This window comes from Phoxinus phoxinus (genome assembly GCF_949152265.1).
Source record: "Phoxinus phoxinus genome assembly, chromosome: 10".
NCBI classification, from domain to species: domain Eukaryota; kingdom Metazoa; phylum Chordata; class Actinopteri; order Cypriniformes; family Leuciscidae; genus Phoxinus; species Phoxinus phoxinus.
Genome location: NC_136885.1, coordinates 20,503,045 through 20,526,545, shown reverse-complemented (window position 1 = coordinate 20,526,545; position 23,501 = coordinate 20,503,045). Strand labels below are relative to the sequence as shown.

The 23,501-nt window shown below is 36.9% G+C and overlaps 2 protein-coding genes across 7 annotated transcripts; both read right to left on the bottom strand.

The window, feature by feature from the left end:
• Positions 1–790: 790 nt before the first annotated feature.
• dync1i1b (dynein cytoplasmic 1 intermediate chain 1b) lies at positions 791–12,002 on the bottom strand. 6 transcript variants are annotated; one of them, XM_079626534.1, is made up of 17 exons: positions 11,935–12,002; positions 10,998–11,121; positions 10,810–10,924; positions 9,394–9,475; positions 8,159–8,218; positions 7,360–7,475; positions 7,136–7,222; positions 6,886–7,048; positions 6,563–6,662; positions 6,329–6,454; positions 5,765–5,911; positions 4,559–4,672; positions 4,336–4,469; positions 3,954–4,098; positions 3,725–3,865; positions 1,815–1,940; positions 791–1,503 (listed from the first exon to the last, which is right to left on the bottom strand). In XM_079626534.1, exons 1-17 carry the CDS (start codon positions 11,943–11,945, stop codon positions 1,390–1,392), a joined length of 1,905 nt encoding a protein of 634 aa, XP_079482660.1. In that variant the 5' UTR covers positions 11,946–12,002; the 3' UTR covers positions 791–1,389. The 6 variants fall into 6 exon arrangements, with proteins under 6 accessions (XP_079482660.1, XP_079482662.1, XP_079482658.1 ...); XM_079626536.1 differs by having other exon boundaries at positions 9,394–9,442; positions 11,935–12,000; XM_079626532.1 differs by having other exon boundaries at positions 9,394–9,526; positions 11,935–11,969.
• A 519-nt stretch (positions 12,003–12,521) lies between these two features.
• Positions 12,522–23,322, bottom strand: tbc1d31 (TBC1 domain family, member 31). The gene is made up of 22 exons (XM_079627146.1): positions 22,948–23,322; positions 22,698–22,844; positions 22,466–22,581; positions 22,184–22,362; positions 21,641–21,792; positions 21,396–21,555; positions 20,900–21,100; positions 20,118–20,285; positions 19,867–19,946; positions 19,611–19,757; positions 19,365–19,498; positions 19,112–19,245; positions 18,816–18,995; positions 17,736–17,968; positions 17,484–17,636; positions 17,248–17,383; positions 15,694–15,786; positions 15,271–15,411; positions 14,903–15,097; positions 14,447–14,591; positions 13,412–13,522; positions 12,522–12,943 (listed from the first exon to the last, which is right to left on the bottom strand). Exons 1-22 carry the CDS (start codon positions 23,028–23,030, stop codon positions 12,798–12,800), a joined length of 3,234 nt encoding a protein of 1,077 aa, XP_079483272.1. The 5' UTR covers positions 23,031–23,322; the 3' UTR covers positions 12,522–12,797.
• Positions 23,323–23,501: the final 179 nt, after the last annotated feature.

Below are 23,501 nucleotides of genomic sequence, written 5' to 3'. Positions count from 1 at the left end.
GGAAGTAACGTTACAGTCTCTACATACATGCATCAACATAAATAACAGCCATATACCAGCCGAGTACAAAATTAAAAACACTCGTATTTTGTAGACTGACATTGGTTCAACCTTGTTTCTCTGTTTGGGAATAAGAAAATCTGTGATTTTTAAGCCAGTCTCGGCTACAATATACCGTACAAAAAGAGTTACAATAATAAGAAGAACTTGCACCAAGTAAGCCTGTGTTGCTACCAAGTTGAGTGAAGAGGAAGCAAGCAGACGAGCCGTAGCTTCACTGCATTTTACCCTCGCAAAAGCGATCTAAAGAGCTAGCCAGGCATTTTGCTTGTGTCTAATACAGCACTGATAGTTAGCAAAAGTCATTCTGCTTCGAAACGGAACAACACAGCATGGCTAACTAACGGTAGCTACGCTCTACAGCTTTGCTCCAATTTACAGACAAAACTAGCATGGACTGTCCTTCCCGCCGCAGCAGTACCTCGTAACATATGGCTATCCTGTTCAATTTAGACAAAGCACCACCGTTCAAGCGATAACGCGATTAAACCACAGTTTATTACTGTGATTTCCTCCGGCTTTTGCTGCAAAAAACCTTTAGTCTCCGCCATTCCGAGCCTGTTTCCTTCCGTCTCTGGCTTGTCTTTAGTTTGACCTTTAGTTACCCGACACTAATATTGACGTAATTGTCATGGTAACAGGATCCCGCCTTCTACGTGCGGCCGTGTGCGTCCATGGAAGTTGCTGATGATGGAGGGAAAAAAACCATGGATGACAAGGAATCTCATGTCATTGTGATTAAAGATTAATGGTTTAATGCCACGAAAACATCGTGGAATAATAAGACATTGACATACAAACTTTTTATCACCCACATTTTGGACAAACAACTGCTCAAATAAAGATTAAAACACAACTTTTATTGTAAGTTCACACTTTACAGTTGCTTTTATGTTCCTGTTTGTATTAAATTATACACACATACATACAATGTTAAAGGTTAAAGAAAGTCACATTCCTAAGCATATTTGTCAATACATTATCCATACATCTCAGTATGACGCTGTACTTTCACATATGTAAAATAAGCTGACGTTATTGTTTTGATACAGTGTGATCACAGGCTCACTCCTATATATTCACTGCAAGCCATAGATATGCATTAGCTCAAGCCCATTTATTTCTTCACCTGTGTGTGTTCTGGAATTAACTATTAGCACTGGAACAGGAGATATTGCTAATTAACACCAATGCTATAAATAGAGTTTTGTAGGCAAAAGAAAAAGACCTGCGATCACAGCAGCGTGGATGTGTGATTCACTCACTTATACCAAGCATCTGTTTCAGCATATCTTTACTTGTTTTTCACTGAATGTAATTGTATCTGTCTCATGCAGGCAGCTCCAAAGCACCTTCTTCCTCTTCATCTCCTCGGTTGGCACGAATCTCCATGAGCGTACGGGCAAATTTGCTCCAGTCGTCTGTATGTGACATGGCCAACTGCTAAAATAGAGATACAACCGACTTCTGAATCACATCTTCACGGTAGAACAGAATTGGTGACTTTGCATATTGTTTGATCTGTCTGTGTATTTTTATTTTTTTACTCTAAACTGTTTTAATTACTCTTATTTCTTTTGATTATTTTAATTTCTTCTATGTAAAGCACTTTGAATTACCATTGTGTATGAAATGTGCTATATAAATAAACTTGCCTTGCCTTGCCTTGCCTATTTGGCTGAGTGCAAATATTTATAATTCAACCACATTTTTGAGAATGACTTGTTCTTGTACTCATGATGTAGTGTTATTACCTCTCCCACATCATAGATCCAAACACGGCCCTCTGAATCCCCCACTGCCACCTCTCTGCCCCCCGTTGCCCATCTGACCCGGTTCAGGGCACATCCTCCCTCCACAGTCACACTTGCCGAGGGCACCTGGTAAACACAGAAAACTTGTTTTGGAATGTAGACGTAATAACATTGTGTGGAAACATGATTCATCTAATTTAGTTCAAAGCAGACAATTATGAAGTAATGGCAATTTGCATGCAAATATGATGAGGTAGAATTCCCCCATTCCAGCTGAACTGTTTTTCGGTTCATTTTTAATACAGTAGTCAACATTTGAAGTGGATCAAAAAAGCTCATCAAAGTTGTCCTAAAAGAACGGGTATTGTTCAAAATTCATGAATAACTTTGCCGAAAGGTTTTGATCCACTTCAAATGTTGACTACTGTAGATAGTTGTGATCTGTGAATTATTTTTTTTGTTGATTTGCTCATTTTTCTGATTTGATTTGTAGATACAATAATAACAGATATTATTTTCTTTTCTTTTGAAGTAAAAATCAACCCATCATTTATAGAATTATATAGTGTAATTCAAATGTATCTTTCTGACTGGAATTCTGCTATTTGATTTGCCATCTTTCAACCAAATTGTCAAATTGCATTTATAATAGCATAAAATCCTTTTTTTAAAGAAATTAATAATTATATTCAAAAGTGACATTAGGATTTTTACATTGTTACAAAAAATACTGTTTCAAAATAATAATACTATTCTTTTGAACTTTCTATTCATCAAAGAATCCTAAAAAAATGTATCAGGTTTCCACAAACACATTAAGCAGCGCTAGTAAAAAAATGTTTCCTAAGCAGCATATTAGAAGATTTCTGAAGGCTCACGTGGCTGCTGAAAATTCAGCTTTGCCATCACAAGAATAAACTATATTAAAGGGATAGTTCCCCCAAAAATGAAAATCCCATGATTTACTGACCCCCAAGCCATCCTAGGTGTATATGACATTCTTCTTTCAGAGACGAATACAATCGGAGTTATATTAAAAAATGTCCTGGCTCTTCCAAGCTTTATAATGGCAGTGAATGGTCGTTTCTGTTTTGAAGTCCATAAAAGTGCATCCATCCATAATAAAAGCGCTCCACACAGTTCCGGGGGGTTAATAAAGGCCTTCTGAAGCGAAGCTATACGAGTTTAATACGTTAAAATACGAGTTTAATACTCGTATTTAACACGTTACAAAGTAAAATTCTAGCTTCTGGCCAAACGGCCATATGCAGTCTACTTACGCCTATAGCACAACTTACGCAACTTTTGACGTCAGAAGTAGTGTAGTGCGTCATGGCGTACGTCGCATTACTCGCATAAGTTGCGCTTTAGACTTAAGTGTAATCCGTATGTTCGTTTGGCCGGAAGCTAGTTATTTCACTTTATAAAGATTTAAATATGCCACTTCAGAAGGCCTTTATTAACCCCCCGGAGCCGTGTGGAGTTTTATCATGACATGACAGTGTTTTATCACTTTTATCATGGATAGATGCACTTTTATGGGCTTCATGGGCTAATTTTCATTTTTGGGGAACTATCCTTTTAAATTAGAAAATAGTTCTATACTATTTTTATAAAATTATAGTAAAATAATTTTAAATAGTAAATAATATAAAACACTTGACTATTTTTTTTAATCAAATACATGCAGCCAAAAACACACACACACACACAAAAAAAAAATCTTACCTCAAACTTATGAGCATACATAGAATATTTAATTTAGTATTTTACATGAATGATACAAAAAGTCTGATGGGGATGTTTTTGCCCCAAGTAGGAAGTCCTCTTACACTAATATTAATTAATGTATGTAATGAATGTCCTTAATATAACAGAAGACAGAATGACTGAGTAAATAATGTAATAACCTCTGTGTAGTTGTTGAGATTCCAGAGGTCCAGACGACCATTGCCATCAACTGTAGCAAAGAGCGCTGGATGAACTGGAGACCACATGACATCATACACATAGTCTGCATTGTCTTCAAAAGAATAGAGGGGCTTGTTATGCTGTCAGAGAGATGAAATAGTTATATTTATAGAATGCTAAATAATCAAAATACATATAGAGCAGCGCAAATTCCGAAACAACTCTTACTTTGGTTGACCACAGTTTGACAGTCCAGTCGAATGAGGAAGTGGTAAAGAGATGGGAGAAGTCAACTGGACCCACAGCGTTATGGCAGCTGATTCCAGTCACAGGCCCCTGATGCCCATCAAACATTTCACCAATACCAGCCTTACTGCATGGGACAAGTTAAACAAGTTTAAGGTAATAGTTGTTTTTCATAAAGTGTTTTTAATATTCACAGACATTATTTAAAAAAAAAAAAACAGTTGACCCATATATGAAAAGGCTGCTATTAAATCAGAAGGTAAGGCAAGACAACACTTAGATTAGGCCGTCCAAGCGTAAAAAGAGTTTTCAATCATACTGAGTGCGCAGGTGTATAATATGTTCTGTTACAGGAACCACCAACCTTCCATGGCGGGATGCTGTGTAAACGGTTCCCTCCTCACTTCCTACCACATAGTTATTCACGTCGCTTGCAGGAAAGGCCATGCAAGTGACTGCCACAGGCTTTGACTTGTTGTAGATCAGCTCCATACTTTCCTGTGAGCAACAGTAGACATGTAATTGTTCTAAATCAATCTAAAATGGCAATGATTTTCCATTTGTCTAAATGTGTTATATCTGGAAACCTGAGGCTGTGAGAGCATGTCCAGACTCCAGGAGCACATCTTGCCATCTGTGGAGACTGTGATCAGGTTGTTGGCATTTTGTGTTCCGACCACATTCACACAGTATACAGGATGCTGCAATAAATTGGTAAGATAACATGGAATGAGGAATAAAATCCATAATATATTAAACAGATTTGACATCTATGTTATTTTAAGGGGAGGAAATGATTAGAATATTATTCTAAAACAAATAAGGGATTGTTTTGCCACATAATGAAAAAAAAAAAAAACCTTAATTCTTATCAGATGCGTTTTGCAATTTACAATAACAGAAGGTTTCTCAGGAATATCTTGGGGTTGAGTTTCTGGGTCACCTCATTGACCTGGCAAACGTGGTGTTTTCAGCTCACATTATTAACCATTAAACTACCATCAGACTGAATTAGGTTACCTGTTTTTCAGCACACAGAAGGCATTTCATATACTAGTATCATACTATACAACATTATAATATAATATAATATTTAAATACACTACTTTGGGGTAACTAATATTTTTTGAAAGAAATGGATGGATTAAATTAATCAAAAGTGATAGTAAATAAATTTCTAATGTTACAAAATACTTAGATTTTAAATAAATGCTGTTCTTTTTCTATTCTAAAAAATGTATCACAGTTTCCAAAAAAATAAATAGCAGCTGTTTTCAAAATTGATTATACTAAGATAGTATATTATACTATTTTAATTTCTTCTATGTAAAGCACTTTGAATTACCACTGTTTAGCTTTGCATTTACTGAATGAGCACTGTGCCACTGTTCGTCCGACTGTTTGCACTGTATTTTATTTTCTAAACTGTTTTAATTATTCTTATTTCTTTTATTGTTTATGTAATTATTTTAATTTCTTCTATGTAAAGCACTTTGAATTACCACTGTGTATGAAATGTGCTATATAAATAAACTTGCCTTGCCTTGCCTAAGAAATGTTTCTTGAGTACAGGATAAGCATATTAGAATGATTTCTGAAGGACCATGTGACACTGAAGACTGGAGTAATGGATAATAAATAAATAAAATATTAAAATATATTAAAATAGAAAATAGTTATTAAAAAATGTAATAATATTTCACATTATTACAGTTTTGATCAAATAAATGCTGACCACAGGATCACGAATGGTAGTGTATATTTATAATCATATCTGTAATTGGTGCTCTTACAGTGTGTGCAGTTGCAGACAGGGGTGTCCTTTGCACTGGGGTCCTCCTGTGACTTCGATTGTCCCACAGTGCTATCTGTCCTGAATAAGTGCCTCCGATCACTAGGTTAGGATGAAACTGAGCAAAGCCGACTGACATCACTGAGGACTACAGGGGGAAGCCATAAAATGCATTAGTAATTACTTGTGCCGATTTTAAACTTCCTTTGCTCCGTTTTATGTTTTGGCACAGAGCACGTCAGCTCGCCCTTCATCAAGGTCGATTGGCACAAAGGGAGCATACAGGGAATAAACTGAACAATGAGAGTTCATTTATCAGTGACATCAGAGCAAACACAGAATGATGTGCATTAATGACGCAGACAACATCCGAAAGTTTAGCTCTATTGTTTGTGTATATTAGAAATTCAATTGTGATTCAGGCCTTTTCATTAAAAGTTGATTGCTCACACACATGCTCAATATATATATATATTTTTTTAAATTAAAGTATATTGAAATGCAGCCGAAAGGAACAACTTTCAGGCATTAAAGGATTTTAATTGGGAGCAACGGGAATTCAAACCTGACAGTGGAATATGTACTCGGGGGTCATCTTCTTAAACTTCATATTCCAGACCAGCACAACTCCATCTGGCTCATGAGGCGCATCCTCATTAGTGTTGTATGAGGCCACTAGCAATTCAGGATACTGCAAAAAGTATACTGGGAGCGTTATTTGTGACCAACACATTTGCATTAGGCATTGCTTATATTAATGCAATTTTAGAGTTAACTAATGTTCTTATTAATAAAGTACCTGTGGTGACCAATCCAGGGAAGTGACGACTCGATGTTTAGACCAATGCTCATCATAGAAATGTCGATTAAAAGACAAGTTTGATCCGGCTTGCATGTCCCTGATAACAAAACAAACCTTTGCATTCTGGTACAATCATCCAAAGCAATTTACAGTAAGTTTCCCATTAGTCACTTGAAGTTGAGTGCAACTCAAAACTACTAAACCACCATCATCCTACATTAGGTTAAATAGACCTTTCTGGTAGCATCTAATGAATGACTTTTCTGTAATCATATGGGAATCTGTGCATGTTTGACTGTTATATAAGCCTCCGCTCTGACCCTTCTTTGTCCTCCATATCTCGCCCACTGTAGTCAAAGAAAATGTCCGTCTCCTCGGCCAACACTCGCTCCACTACACGGATGCTCCGGTCGAAGAAAAACAGGAAATCCTCTGAATGAACAATCTGCTCTTTCTCCTCATTGGTGAGTTCTCTAGGATGAACTAAGACACATATTCATACAGGTCTGTATGATGTTACACTTCTTATAAATGTTTTACTTTCTTTTTTTAAACTTTGATTGTTCTTGCCTTCTTCGTCCTCCTGAAGCTTCTCCTCCTCTAGCTGCTGTGGCACTGGCTCAGATTTGGGCACTGACAGCTCCTCATCCTCCTCCTCTGTGGAAAATTGACATTTTTGGAAGTGATGAGATGAGTGTAATGGCATTTGTTTTGTGGGCAAAGCCATTATATTTAGTTTCATTTGTATGGATATCCATCCATATTATAACGTGGGAATAAAAACAGCTCTTTACCCTCAGGCTGATCAGATGCGACAGGGGTCTGTGTCTCTTTAGAATATGACACCAGTTCTTTTGGTATGAAATCAATCTGAACAATTTTTGATGCTCCAAGCCTTTGCATCTTGCACCTAAGAAATCAAGCCAAAACGAGAACATTTTAATGTGTGTTTTTGTTTGTTTGCCTTGGACCACTTGAAAGCATCCTACTAAAGTCTTAAGTTCACGACAAAGGACAATAACTTTAAAGATAACGATAATGATATAGTTCTAAAAATCGTATTAAAATAACAATATAGCAGAGCTATAACGATATAGAGAAACTATATTGTTGGAATCACTTTCAGAACGATTTGATCCAGCTGATGAACCATAAAAACATTGACAGCCAATCAGAAACCATCCTGCTGTAACAAGCTCGAGCATTTAAAGTGACAGACAAGCACGCGCTTCGTCAACAGTACGATATCGTCCGCCGGTGTGGACACTAATGTAGTTATCATTCTTGGTGTGAATGGTCCTTTAAGGTACGGTCACAGTAATGCAATTTTGTGCGCAAAAAAAGTTTAATTGTCAATAGTGTAGCTATGTAGGAAGCACTCCTAATTTCCAAGCAGCATTCTGTTGGTCAGCGCAGCAAATTCGCATGACCAACTTGAACACGAACAAAATCTATGGTGAACTTTTTCGCACTTATGCGAAACTCCCAATTGCGCAATTCTATTGGAATTTCTCCCACCAAATTTTGGATTTATTCTACATTTCTCTGTTGAGACTGAATGTTTCCTATATCAAGTCTTAGGTGCAGGCTCACCCATGAACAGAATCGGCAAGAAGCTGAAGAGCTAAGGGGTCGGTGTCCCATTGCAACGTCCTAGAGAGATCAGAAGAATACATCATATAATAGTTAGGAGGGATAAGACCAAGAGCAGGCATGATCAGGTCCTGCAGCTTCACCAGCAGTGCAAAACCCTCTTCATGCACGATTACATGAAATAACACACTGTCTTTTGAACTGAAATCACATATAGACTTTGGCACCATACTCTTGAACAGCTACAACAGAACCACATCCACTGATGGGTGATGCATCAACAAATGCTAGGACCTAACAATGACAACATCAACACTTCTCCTTCCTTACCGATATCTGATGTCCCCATCAAAGATGTAGGGAAAAGGAAAAACATCAGACTTAGTCTTAAGGGAAATGCAAAACAAATGAATAAAATAAAATAAGTAATCAAAAAAAACAATAGCCAAAATATTTTGATGTAAGAAATAATGCAAAACTTCCCTGAAATAAATCAAATCAAATGTCCTTCAAATAATTTATCATTTTCTTATAAAATATTTAATTTCTCCAAATCAACCATAATATAGTAAATCTGTCTGATGTATTGATAAGAATGCATTAGACTGATTCCAGTTTAATATATATATATATATATATATATATATATATATATGTATATATTAAACTGGAATCAGTCTCACATCCAAGCTCACATCCTTTAAACCAGGAATTTTCAAAGCTTTTGATCCCAAGGACCCCCAAATATGATGATCACATTAAAATATGAAATCAGTTAAATATACATTATTTATATTAAAAAAGCCACTGATACTGTATCCGTGATATAAAACATGATATGCAAAATGAAAGAACTAGCTTTTAGGTAACTAAAAAATGTTTTTATATATATATATATTCTGAAAAATATCTGACTAATTGTATTGGTGTATTTGTTCTACCCATTATTAGAATATTGTTAAATGTATAAACCTAAAGAGAAATTCACAATGAATATATTTGTTTAATATTTTTCCAGTAAGCTTTGATCATTTAAAAAAAAACATTCTTAAAATAAATTCAAATATTTTTTCCCTCCTTAAGAACCCTCTTGCAGAACTCAGTTTGAAAACCCCTGCATTAAAACACTACTTCCATATACATTCACATAAGGAAATATATAAAAGTATTTCAAAATGGTTTAAAGGTTGAGATACAGTCTGGTGTCCAAACAATCACTCGTGCAGATTTCATACCTTCCCACTGTCCCTCCATCTATGGACTCTTGACTTCCAGCCGGGCTCACTGATTGCGAAGAGGGAGACATAGGGGTTGGGACTAAATAATGAAAATAACAGGTATCCCATGTTAAAAGCTGCAGTGGCTGCACTGATGGCCAGCAGTGGCAGACACAGGCAAATCAAAATGAACAGAATGGATTGAAATGGTCAAATCAAAGAGAAAAAAAAATCCAAAAGGAAAAACAACAGGAGAGATTGTCAAGCGGATTTCACTTCTCTCTAAAACGTTAGAATTTTGATATTATTAAATCACCTCATCTTCAAATTTATAATGATTACAATTTTACATGGAATATCACCTTATAAATCTGTTTATAGAGTGTGCCACAATGAAGTCTTGTTCAAATATAGCCACAGTGTAAAAGACAGGAGTTCAATAAACTGATTATTAAGTACTGATGAAACTTCTTTATATTCATCTAATAAAAGTAATTGTTTTATCAATAAAACAGCAAAAATCAGTCCAAAATGAACCATACCCTTGAGAGAAAGAAGTGTGCTTTATTGTATTGAATGTACACTTGTAGTGTACTTCAAATAAAAGTATAATAAAAAACTGTACTTGCAGATAACATATTAATGAAATAAAATGTCACTTAAGTGGACTGCACTTAAGGAAAATATTCATGATTGTTTTTAACACACTCAAGTACAATTGAAGTGCACTTATGCTTTAAAGTACACTTATTTTTATGTGTTGACTAACATACTAAAGCATAAGTACTTTATTATAAATTTAACTGTAGTGTGTTATTAAATATTTTAACTTTAAACACAATATCGAATATGTACTAATTGCAACCTTACAAACAGGTTACATTACAAATCATTACAAACAGGGCTGGAAACTCAAGGGGAGAATAGAGTTCCAGTTCAAAATGTAGTTCAAAAAGATTTCCATCTTTTATCCACACAATAGCCTCCAAACGCTATGCAAATTTTATACATAAATATAGTGGGATTTTCTACATCTATGGTTTAAAAATATAATTTAAATGTCCAAATATAGTATATAACTATTATACTTTTATTTGATTGCAATTAATATGCAATTCAGAGTCCAAAAACATTACAAGTCTGCACTTAAGTATATTCAATATATTAATTATTTTCGTGTTTACTAACTCTTTAAAAAAGTATAGTATGCTAGTATAGTGTGCTTCTTTTTCACAAGGGTAGGGCGAATCCTTATAGGATATAGCTCTAAAGGCTGCTGACTGAAAAAAAAAAAAAACTATTTTGCATTATAAAGACTCCTGATGATTCCTTTTATCATTTTATTCAAGCAGGTGCCATGCACATTGACAAAGATGTATCTCACACACATTATGTACATGCACAGACTGTCTCTGTATGTTCTGCATCATATACCTAGAGGTGGTTCTGGTGAAATTCCAATGCTCTGCAGGAGAGCCTCTGTCTCTCTTCTCTTCCTGTCTAGGTCTGAGTCTTCTGACACGTTTTCAGTCCTCTGAAGCATCTCAGACTGCATCACAGAACAAATATTTGCAGGTGACAAAATGATAAATAGTATGTACTACAACGAAAAAAGCACTTACCTCTTTCTTCTTTCTCTCCTCCTCCTTTCTTTTCTTCTCCTCTCGAATCTGGGCTAAGCGCTGCTTTTTGCGCTCAAGCTCAGCTTTTAGGTCACTTCTTTCAGCCATCGTTGTGTTGTTCAATCTATGCATAGTATGAACAGTTTTATGCAGTTTTATGAACATGCATTCATGTTGCCATGCTTCAAAATACATCAACAATGTCACAAACTTTCCACGATGAGGGACACATTGGCTATCCAGGGAATGAGCTTTGGCTGTAAAATTTGGTTAAGGTCTGTTCTGTCTACATTTGGCTGAATTTCAGGAGATGAAGTTATACATCCAGCTTCATTTGGTTGTATACAGAGAAGACCAGCCTGTGTAAAAGCTCATTAGTCTAATGGACACAGACACAGTCCAAGCTTAAATACTGTGACTGCAACTGAATTAATACAGAATACATTGAGAAATGCAACAATGAAACTGCAATAAATAAGCAAATAAATATAAACTGAAATATAAAATATAATGTATAAAATCTCTTAGGTGAACCTCCTGTAGGTATAAATAATATAGCGTTGTGGATGACAAAACAACAACATTATAATACATTGCATACTAACCTAATATTCTGCAAAGAAAATGACGTGACTCTGGTGGTTCATAAATGCACTTGACTGACAAGAATGATTACTGAAGACACGTAACAGCGGACGTAATTAAAGGAGAAACACAATCCTGTTCAGTGTTCATTGACAAACGGTTGTCGTTGCATTTAAATGAATGAAAGCATTAATGCACTCCGTAACAAAGCCTCTTGTAGGCTATATTATATTTCAATGTAATAATTCACCTATATCGCCTTTACGCCTCTCGCGTAAATGCTGAAACAACAGGCTAAATCTAAACATGAGCATCAACCGCTAAATGAAAACACAAAGCATCACCAGTTTACCTCAGTCTCATCAGCACCCAAAGCCGGAAGTGCTCATTTCTGATACGTCATAAACGCCTCCCAGCAACAGAGGGCAGCGGTTGAAGATCATGGCTTTTTTAAAACTTAGTGAGCTGCCTACATAGACAAAGTTCAAATGCGTCTATGGTGTCAAGAAATAGTCTAGTTGGGCGGCACGATAGTTTTTTGAAACGGAGCTTTCAGTAAAGTAGCGATTATTATTTTTCTCAGCAAGGATGCATTAAATTGACAAAAAGACGTTTATAATGTTGCGAAAGATTTTAGGACAAATAACAAATTATGTTATTTTGAACTTTATAGTGATCAAAGAACCCTGGAAAAAGTCTTAATATCATAGTTTCCACAACTGTATTTTTGTCAAATAAATGCAAGCTTGTTAAGCATAATTAGACTTACCCACCCCAAATAGTGTTTTACCAACTCAGTGCTCAGTAAAATATAAATTAAATATTAAAACATAACATTCATTCAATTATCTGCAACAGACAGGGTCCTGTCAACACAAAAATGTATCCATGTTTACACAGAAAATTATATAAAAGTAATAAATACTCTTAGAAATTGTTAAATTACATTTCACTCAATTTTTATTCAAATTCTTAAGACATTTCTCATTTTAAATACAAAGACATGAAAAAAAATACCACAAATGACATTTACCTTAAAAATAAATGGGAAAACAAAAAACAAATACACATTACATTTACAAAATATTAAAAGCTATGGTTAGTGTCGATAAGCTGTGCAGGGTTCTCAAGTCATCTAAGAACATGTTCGTTCAGCTCTTCTTGAATGTGCGCCTGGTTCCACACACATTGGTCCTGTGTTGGTGGTGGCTGTGATCAGTGAGAGTGTATGGAGCTGGTTGAGGGTGAGATGAAGTCAGTCGCTCTGGCCCTGGCAGCTAATTTCGTCCTCAGTTCTCTGATTTCCTGCATCAGCTCCCTTTCCTTCGAGTCAAGCTCCCCTCGGCCACGATCTAAAGAAACTAAGTTGCAGCAACATGAAAGGGAAAGCTTTAATCGCTTGCCACTTTATTTCATCATGTTTGGTTATGACAATTCAGCTCACAGTTTATACAGGGCTGCCAACTTTTGAGTTTAGCTTGGAGTGAGAATTAGGGTGAGAAGAGGGTGGATTGTACCAAAAAGACCTTCCATGTTCCATCACAAGTGTATTGTGATTGTCAAAACATTTTGTAATGTTCTTCCAACAGTTGAAAAACTGATCAAACGATTACATGAGACATGATACATTTCGGTAAGAACTGAGCCGCTACAGCGATCCATCACATCACATTACAGAGTGTCAAAACGGTATTTATTGTTTGAATGCAGAGACGTTTCTTCTTTGCTTTTCGTTTTTTTCCCACTGCATGAGAAAATAGATGTGTGGCGTGAACACAGTATCAATTGCGTGAGAGTTGGCAGCCCTGGCTTATACTAATAATACTCACAGCAATCATCAGATTGTGCATTCAAGGAAGTGTTAGTGGTCTCATTTTGGGGCTTGTGTGGCAGGCCTCGGGACGAGCAGGGAGATCGGAGTCTCCTTTCCTTCTGTCGATCTACAATCACAAAAAAAATCTCCATAACAACCACTAGACAACTCAATTACCTCATGTTAACATGTGTAACGTTGAAAAGACATTTATGTCTTATGAAAAGACATAAATTATCATTTAATGTGCCCCATCATGCTTTTTCGGATATTAGCACTTTTTTTCTATTCCGGATATTACCTATTAGCTGTTTGTAAATGTTAAAGGTCTGCAAATTTTCAAAGATCAAAGTGAAAGGTAAATGGAGTTATTTTCTCCCAAAAGAAAGAACCGATTCTGAAAAGTCTTACTGTCTGAACTAACCTACGTAGGTTTGTAACAAATTTGCATAATGCCAGCCTATTGTATTCATTGGCTGGCTGGCTATTTTGACCTGCCCTCAAACACTGTCATTGTAGCTGATGCCTGGAAGTGTTTGGTTCGTGACATGTTGAGAAGATGTGATTTTCTGCACTGTGAAAGCAAATGTATGCACTGCAAAAGGATGAGATTGATTGCATCGCTACTGTTCTTATCAGTGTGTATACTAGAGCTGAGGAAGTCTCCAGAGGTGAAATTCAGATAATTGGCGTTTCATTTCCGACACATGCAGTAAAAGGTGGACCAATCACAAGAGACTGGGCCATCTGATCAATAAGAGCAGAGTAGGCTCTCGGAAAGGAGGGGTTTAGAGACCGAATCCTTCATCAAACCGTTTCAGACACTGAGAAAAGAGGTGATGCTACATTATGAGAAAAAAAAAAAAATGTGTTTTTTGACCTTGGATGCATGTTAACCTATTGTACCTCTAAAACAAAATTAGGAACCTTTAAAATAGCATAATAGGGGCACATTAAACTGATTGCATCTTCAAAAGAATGTAAAATTAAAACTGTAACCATATGATGAATCCATTATTACGTTTTGTGAGAAGTCTTTGTCTTAACTCACTTAGTAGACTCTTTTGCAGTTTTCCATGATGTTGCTCAGTCTCTTCTGTTTCCTGAGAGATAAGTGACCTCCATTGGGCGTTAACAGTGGAGGCCGCCCGTCTTTCCTCCTCCAGTTCAGCTTGTTTAGCTACTACATCATCCCACTGAGACCATACCAAAATAATGTCACTCAGCTTTCATATGTTGTAATGAAAGTGAATTACATTTCTTATGAATCTTGTCTACTTGTTAAGTTAAACATAACACTAAAGGTGTGGTCACATTTAACAATGTTAATTGTTCACAGGGAAAATCCAGTCATTTCAATAGGAATCCACACGGTCGTCAATTTCATGTCAGGGTTGATTACGCGAATGACAGTAGTTTGAGCAGTTTAGCTTAAAATTATAAAATACCCTTTTGCCCACAAAAAATGTCCACAAATCTGACTGGACCTTAACATGTAAATTCTCACCTGCTTTCCCTCCACTTCCAGCATTAGCTGGACTATTTTATCCTCTTTAGCACATGTTTGTTTGCTGAGGTTCACAAGTCGCTCTCTTTGCTTCTCTTGCCTCTCCTCCGCTTTTTCCAATCGCTTATTCACCTCGGCCTGCCAATCAGCATCCACTTCCATCTGTCCCACCTCTGCCAGAGACTCTTCCAGCACCTGAAAGAGTTTGAATTCTCATAATTAGTTTAATCAAAACTTTATTCAACTGCAAAACACAAGACTGTTAAGGAGAAAGAAAGGAAATGCAGAAAGGAAACAGGATCAGGGTGGAGTTAGATGTCTGACAAAGATAATCAAATGCACTTCATGAAAACTGTAGCGAGACATACCTTTTTGTTTTTCTGGCAGATATCTCCATCTGTCTGAATGAGGTTTTGAAATGTACAATGGTCTATTTCAGCCCTGTGTCTCCTCGTATCCACTTCTGCTCTCACCTCTTGACTCACTCGCTCTTGCTCTTTGGCCAGTTGCTAGTAGGCCAAACATATGATGATCAGCTTTGGATATATTATGCACATCTCAAGAGTGTCCGAACCCGCTCACAGAGGGCCACCTTCCTGTTAGTTAAATTCCAACCCTAATTAAACACTTAAACCAGCTAATCAAGGTCCTCAGGATTACTGGACACTTCCAGGTAGGTGTGTCGGGGCAGGTTGGAGCGAAACTTTGCATGAAGATGGCCATCCAGAAGGAAGATCGGACAATCATTGTGCATCAATTTTGCAAAAAATAAAGTTTTTTTAGTGGCTAACCTGTTCAAACAGTTGTCTCTGGGCATCCAGTTCCATCTGTCTCACTTCTATATCTTGAACGGCGGCTGCAGTCTCCTGATCTCGCAGTGCCATCTAAGTACAACAATAAACATGTAAAGAACCTGCCAAGCTTCACACAACCCTGGCCTTTCTTAGTAAATAACACTTAATACTTCTCAAATTACATTAACTAATTTAACAAAGACTTTGTGAAACATACACTATCCAAATGTTTTGGATCAGTAAGATTTTTTATTTTTTTGTAATACTTTTATTCAGCAAGGATTAGGGTGACCACCTGTCCCGCATTTTGCGGGACAGTCCCGAAATTTGAAGCTTTGTCCCGCAAGTCATAAACAGTGTCCCGCATTTTAATTTTGTCTGTATTTTATTTAATCGTCCTTTAAATTACAATTCTACAATTAAAAAAATTGATAATAAGAAAACACTGAACATGCGCAGCGCAGCCGTTATTATTGGTTCTAGCCAGAGCGGGAAAACAAACACTGAGAAGAAGGAAAAAAAAACAAAAAAACACACACACACAAAAAAATATTAATTCAAGATGCACTGAATCCGGTAAGAACGCATTCAATCTTTCTATTCTTCACTAATGGAATTTATGTGCTTATTTGGAAATGTGCTTTTTAGCGATTGGATTATTATTTTCATTTAATTATTTAGATTGAATAGACCCGTGCTGTTAAAATGAGTTTTATATTAATAGTGACGTTCACAGCGCCGGTCAGCGCCTTCATTAACATTTTTATAAATCCCATTAGCATTTTAAAGCATGTTAACATCACTGCAAAAATACATCTAATATAAAATCTATATTTATTCACCTAGTATAATAATAGTAAGTTTTCTCCCTCGTGTCCCGCATTGTCCCGCAAAATCAGGTCTGCTGACCTGCAACAGAGCAATAGCCAGGTGGTCACCCTAGCAAGGATGCGTTAAATTGATCAAAAGTGACAGTAAAGGTGATGATACACGAGGCAACTTTTTTGAGCATTGTTGCTTGGGCTCTTTCCCATTAAGAATGGAGCACAACTTCTATCAGGATACTTTAGATCGGTCAAGGGCTCTATGTCTCACCTGGTTGTCCGTTGATTGGGACATTGCCCAGCAATATTGCTCAAAAAGTTGCCCTGTGTATCATCACCTTAAAACATTTATAATGTTACAAAAGTTTTTTTTTTCTTTAAATAAATGCTGTTCTTTCTAACTTCCTACTCAAAGAATCCTGATAAATGTATTGTGTTTTCCACAAAAATATTAAACAGCACAACAGTTTTCAACATTGATAATAACATTACATTTTGAGCACCAAATCAGTCTATTAGAATGATTTCTGAAGGATCATGTGACACTGAAGACTTGTAGTAATGATGCTAAAAAAAAAACACAGCTTTAAATTGTAATAATATTTCACAACATTTTTGATCAAATAAATAAAATACTTCTTTAAAAAACATATAAAGCTTTTGAACCAAAAGATAATATGATTGATTAATTTAAATAATCAAAAGTAAAGTGGCAGTACAAAGCAACCTTTCTCTGAATCTCGTCATCAAGTCTCTTGAGCTGTACACTGCGCTGATCCTGCTGGTGCTTAAGAAAACGTCTTCTAGCAGAATCAATCAGATTGAGTTCCTTCACCTTCAGCTCACGCTTCATAGCAGCCAATCTGAACACAGCAAGTTATGTCAAGTGAGTTTTGTGTGTGAGAAACTGATAAATTTAATTTAATCAATAGTGAGAATTCCTGCATTAGGAGAGAAGTCGACCTGGCTCTTTGTTGTGAAAGTTTACTCTCCTCTTCCTGTAGAATCCTTCTCCGTTGCTCCTCTCCTTGCAGTAGCAGCTCCTGCTGTTTGTACCAGGCCTCAAACTCAGCCTGCTGCCTGACCGCCTCAGCATGCATCTGCTGAACTTCCTGTCTATATAGACAAACATAAGCAGAAACCTTTTTGTAAAAGGTGTGCCAAGTATGAAATACTCCAGTCATATCACTACTACAAATGAACAAAATGTTGCACCTCTCCCTTAGATATTCCACTTCTTGTTGCCGAATCCTCTCACGTTCTTGGGACTGGTACTCCACTATGAAGGTGGGGTATTTGTTGAAAATGGGGTATTGTCCGTGTGTCAGAGGTTCAAAGTCACTCAGCGCAGAGCTAGGATGAACATCTGCATGGGTGCTGTCCATCAACCGATAGGTTTCCTTCAGCATAGCACCAATGTCCAAACTATTCCGATGATGGAAAAAGTACTACATTGGGAAAGATTTAAACAAAATAAATAATAAATGAAATACGTGAAATGTATGCATTTGTAATAAAAAATAATAGTAATAATAGATTAAAAAAGTATATATATATACACACACAAGGGGTGTAACAGTACACAGAAGTCACATCTACCTCGGTTTTGGAGTCATGGTTTGCATTTACATGCTTGTGGAATGTGTCATAAAAATTTATCATAAGTCAGCCAGCATATAAGCTACTAGCAAGCTCTTGCGTGCCATCTGAACTCTTGTTTTGGGTTGGTGCATAGAATCATCTCTTCTTCTTCTGCTCTTTTTTCCTGTTACTGCACGCCTCTTTCTGAATTGGAGTGTGGATCTCCTGTGACTGACTTTATTCGTCGTCTGAGGCTGCGTTTACACTTGGCATTAACATGCGATCACTATGATCCAATCAACAAGCGTATCGGAACATTAGCCAATCAGGACACGGTGCGTTTACATTTGTTCATATTAACAATCATATTGTTTCATAAGACCCCTCGTGATTGTATCATATTGTTTACACTTGTCTTTTCAATGTGTATGTGGACAACATCCGGATACAGGTCGCATGTTAATGCCAAGTGTAAACGCAGCCTGACTGTGTATGCACCGAACTGTGACGTCCGTACCGTGATTGTTCGGGACAAATACATGTACCATTACACCCCTAATAAAAATAAAATTAAAATAAACAATAATATATATATGAAAAATAGTAAACCCCTGAATGGGATAAGCTTGTCTTGATAAGCCAAATTTGTTCTTCTTAAAATAAGCTCAAATGGGTGGTGAGCGTAAATAAACATAAAAACGTCTAATGTTGTACCTCAAAGTCCTTCTTGTCAGTACAAAGCAGTAGCGGTGCTCTGCAGCAGCTGACATAAGCCACCACAGCCATTAGAAGGAATGAGGGATGATTTGAGAAAACGTTGTCAAACAGTTTTAGCCACTCTTCTGTCATCAGAACCTCAGAGAACAGGGTCTCAAGAAGGGGCCACACATACAACTAGAGAGGAAAAGCAGTGTGTAGGGTATTTTCTCAATCATCTTTGGCTTTAAGATAAAAAATTCTTTGAAAGTCAAAGTCTATGTCATATAAACACTTGTGTCAACGTCTTTTACCTGTGAGGTAACGCCACAGGCAACAAAATGCTGAAGCAGCTCTTTATCATGATGGGCCAGCACATTCTCAGCCAGGCTCAGCACATTAAGCGGAGGGTTGGGAAAGTACTCAAACCAGTGTTGGCACCAGTTCACTGCAAAAAAGCAATCCAAGACACTTAAAGTCTCTCCACTATGGCCAGAATCATTGAATCACTGCCAAAGAGACTAGTGTACATCACCCAACACCACACTACTGTCTTACACTACCTACCAATGACGGTGGCCACCACTTCAAAGCAGATCAGTGGATTGTTCTGGAACAGCTTGACAAATGGGAAGGCCAGCAGGGGGAGATAATCAGTCTCGCCAAAGACAGCAGCCCAGTGAGCAAGAGCAGACAGCACTCTGTCAGATTAAAAATGAAAAGACAAATATAATTAAGATTCTGACATAACATTATGGTGGGCAAATCTATATGTATATAATTAAATCATCAATTGATTGATGCTGTGTCCACCTCTGTAGGCCTCTCTGTAGTTTGTGGCTTTTGATGGGGTACCGCTCCTGAAGGCACATGTACGCTGAGTGCAGGCCTTTGTCAGTCAGACTGCTGAAAGCTGCATGGTTCTCAGGTAGATGCAATAGAGAACGCCAAATAAACATCCTGCAGAAAAAAAAACATATACACACAAATAAAACTGAGACGCACACTACAGCTACACATTAAACCAACCAAATATCATTGCTTTAGCATGACACATTTATTATGTTACCTGTATTTGGCTGGGTACTCTCCAAACGCTCTTAGCAAGGCTTGTAGTCTTTTCTTGTTAAGGCCATTGGGCAAATCATTCTGCACAAAATAGATTAAATGGATAGGATTATAATCAGGTTATAAGTTGTGGTTGGAGTATATTGAAAGTATATTGGATATATTGAAAGGCAAAACCGAAGGTGTCACGTGACCCCTACCCTTAAAAAAACCCCTACATTTAATAAAAATTAAGCTGAATAAAAACAGAACCTCTTTGTCATCCAGTGTAGAAACAGCAGGCGGTAAAACTTTGGATTGTATTCTGCGTCCTGATGTTTTCACGGGACTCTGACCTTCCCCAGTGCGCACCTTAATTTTCGAACACAATCCTACATTGATGTTGCCTTTAGTGACCTGTTTCAACAAAGGCTGGGGAGGCTACACAAACAAACACTTGTGATTAGCATTTTTAGGAGTAAAAAAGATATATTATTTTTAACACAAACATATTATACTACCGTTCAAAAGTTTGAAGTTGGACAGATTTAAAAAAAAATTCTAATGTTCACCAAGGCTGAATTAGTTTGATCAAAAATACAGTTATACCAGTAATGCTCCACTCATGCTCAGTGAAAAAGCAAAGTCCGCTCAAATAACATGGTGACATGAAATTTCTGTGGTAGACTTGTTTCTATTTGCAATAGCCCTACTGTGCAGTAACATGGTGTGGTATAGCCAGGATGGGCAATGATGGTAAAATAAAGCTACCCTGTCTAAACTGCTATGCTCTGCTCACATGCTCTGATAATAATACCTTTGTAGGACTATACATTATTTGGATAATTGGTAAAAAAAAAATCTGTTTAATCTGATTATGTTGCATAGAACTGAATAAATAATACATAATTTTAAAAAAGCATTTTTGGTTTAGGTTTTCGGCCAGGTGCATCCAGAGTTCTCAGTGAATCCCTGATCTTTCTATCCATCTATAGCTTATATTTACCATTTACAACAAATAATACATAATTATTCATTAATAACAATATATTTACCTTACTAATCTCTGGGGAAAGACTTCGTACATCATAGATTTTAAGAGCACCGCTGTCCATCACAGCAGCAATATGGTGGCCTTTAGGACAAATGGATGCCGAGGTGATTGCGTCCTCGTAGGACCCTATTTCAAAGAGCTGCTTGCATGATTGAATGTTGATAAAGCGCATGACACCATCTTGGCTCAAAACGCCCAGAGTCTGAGGACAGATCATGTATCAGTGTGATTATTTCCACAATAAACGTATAAACTGGATCATAGGGGTGAACTTTTTAAGTTAAGTTCAGTATTTTTTATTCTTCTCATTGCTGTGTTAGAAAAAAATAAGAATGTCTCAGGAACAAGAGCACAATATGTTGAAGTCTAACCAATATGATTCCATATTTCACAGTACACAGAGCATACAGTTGATAATAAATACATTTAGTAGTAAAGTAAATTATAAGGCATGATGTCAAAGTTTTTTTTAAAAGAGGCAGACAACTGATCAGTACCTGGTTGGATCCGCCATCAAAACTATCCGCCAGGAAATCCAGATATCTTACTGTCTTGACTTTTGGAGGCATCAGAATTACTCTCAAGAGCTGTCGACTGTCCAGACACCACAAGTGGACTAAGTTGGAGCGTCCAGCCGCAGCAAGTGTTTTCCCATCTCTACAAAGAAACAAAATGATTACATATGATACAACACACCAGTCGGTGCTTTACCAATTTTAGGGTCTAAGTGTAACAGCCTTACTGTGTAACAGCAAATGTCTTGTAGTGGATTCTGGGCCCATCCTGTGGAACAGGCAGCTGATACTTGCAAAAAAGAGTGTCGCTCTCCCAAGCAAAAATTGAGTCGTCGCTAAAACAGCTGAGAATGGTGTTGCTGTGTGGGAGAAAGAAAACCTACAACAAACACACATGAATGAGAGACTGATGCAGAGCTGTTACTATAATATGATGCTTAAAAGGATGATTCACCCAAAAATGAAAATTCTGTCATCAAATTACTCATTATCATGACGTTCAAAGCCCATAAGACTTTTGGTCCTTTTCAAAACACAAATAAAGATACTTTTAATGAAAACAGAGGTTTCTGTCGCTCCATTGAAAGTCTGTTCAACCCAAAACTTTGATGCTTCATTTCGGCTTTTAATCACACATTTGTTTTCATGAACATACATAGAGCACTCAAATATAGTAGGCGGAAGTCTCATTGGTTCTCATGCGTCAAGCAAGCATGATTTCTCATTTTTGGGTGAACTAACCCTTTAAGGACGGATAAGTTAGGCCTAACCTTTTGTATGCCAACTGATTGACGAACATTAAGCTTCCTTTTTCTCTGGAAGGTGTCAAGGTTCCAGAGCTGAGCGGTATCAGAAGAAGTGCTGATGGCGTAGCTGCCTGAACTGTGGACGGACAGGGAAGAAATGGCACCCTCGTGACCCCGCATCCAGCTCACTAGCTGTCTGGTGTCTGGAAACAGTAGTTTGTGCTTGTCAGAAGAACAGTTAAACATTTGCAGGTCTATGTTAGAAAATATAATATGTCATACCCAGACTGTAAGAAAAGGTCTTACCTTTGTCAAAGCACTTAATGGAGTAATCAGCAAGAGCAACCAGGAACTCTGTGGTTCTTCTCAAGTTGAAAGCTAAAGCAGTGCATGCTTGGCTTGTTTTCTGGACCAGCTTGAATCTGTCGAACGATGACGTTAGAGACATACGAAATTACAGTGAACGTTTTATTACGATACATCAACAGGAAAGAACACTTATGGAAAGTTACAGGGAGAATATATTCTATAACGTTACCTGTTTCTGCTAATGTCAAACACATAAATATTGCCATGATGATCGCCAGCAAGAAAGGACTCTCCTGTGGTGTCGAAAGTCACTTGTAGGAATCGAACCGTTTTGGTTTGACGAGCAGACGCGTTTCGGATCACAGTGGCCAAGACGCTGTGAATAAGTTACATAACTTAATAAATGCATTATTGAATCTCTTCTCATAGTATAAGTTAACCTAAAACAGTTTGCTTCGTGCTGGTTATGTCAAACTTACCCATATTTTGTTGATACTAATTTTCTGTGCCATATTTTCCCATCTTCTCTAGACCCAATATCTGTAACTTGCATGTTTAGCATCGGCTGAGACTCTGCAACTGTTACTCCAGCAAACAGCCTCCCGCCTCACACAGGCATGATAGCGGGAAATTCAATGACTGCAACGATTTTCATAAATGTATTAATGACTGCCTGTCATACTCGTTATTAAACCTTAATCTCATATCGAGATTAACCGTAATAGTGACAAAAACGTTTATGCTAGAGTTTGTTAGAGGGTCGAAATAAAAAACCAAGCAGCAAGTTTCAGTTAGAGGAAGTGACGCATGTAAACACTTGTTGGCATTATGGGTATTGAAGTTGGAAATGTCCTATGGAAATGTCACTTGAACTTACGTTTACAAAATAAAAGTATATATAAATATTTAAATAAATAATATACAAATAAATAAATAAATTTTAAAAAGTACATTTATTTAATCACTCATAACTATCATAACTATTTAAATCATAACTATTTAATTAAATCAAAACGTTCTAAACATCAGCAGT

Excerpts from the sequence above, each read along its gene's own strand:
- tbc1d31 (XM_079627146.1), bottom strand. The coding sequence starts at position 23,030 with ATGCTAAACATGCAAGTTACAGATATTGGGTCTAGAGAAGATGGGAAA. Across the intron at positions 22,582-22,697 it reads TTTGACATTAGCAGAAACAG|ATTCAAGCTGGTCCAGAAAA; the intron begins GTAACGTTATAG and ends ATCGTTCGACAG. Across the intron at positions 20,286-20,899 it reads TTTCCCCAGAGATTAGTAAG|CCTCCCCAGCCTTTGTTGAA; the intron begins GTAAATATATTG and ends TTGTTTGTGTAG.
- dync1i1b (XM_079626532.1), bottom strand. Across the intron at positions 6,455-6,562 it reads CCCTGGATTGGTCACCACAG|TATCCTGAATTGCTAGTGGC; the intron begins GTACTTTATTAA and ends TACTTTTTGCAG. Across the intron at positions 1,941-3,724 it reads ATCTCAACAACTACACAGAG|GTGCCCTCGGCAAGTGTGAC; the intron begins GTTATTACATTA and ends TGTGTTTACCAG.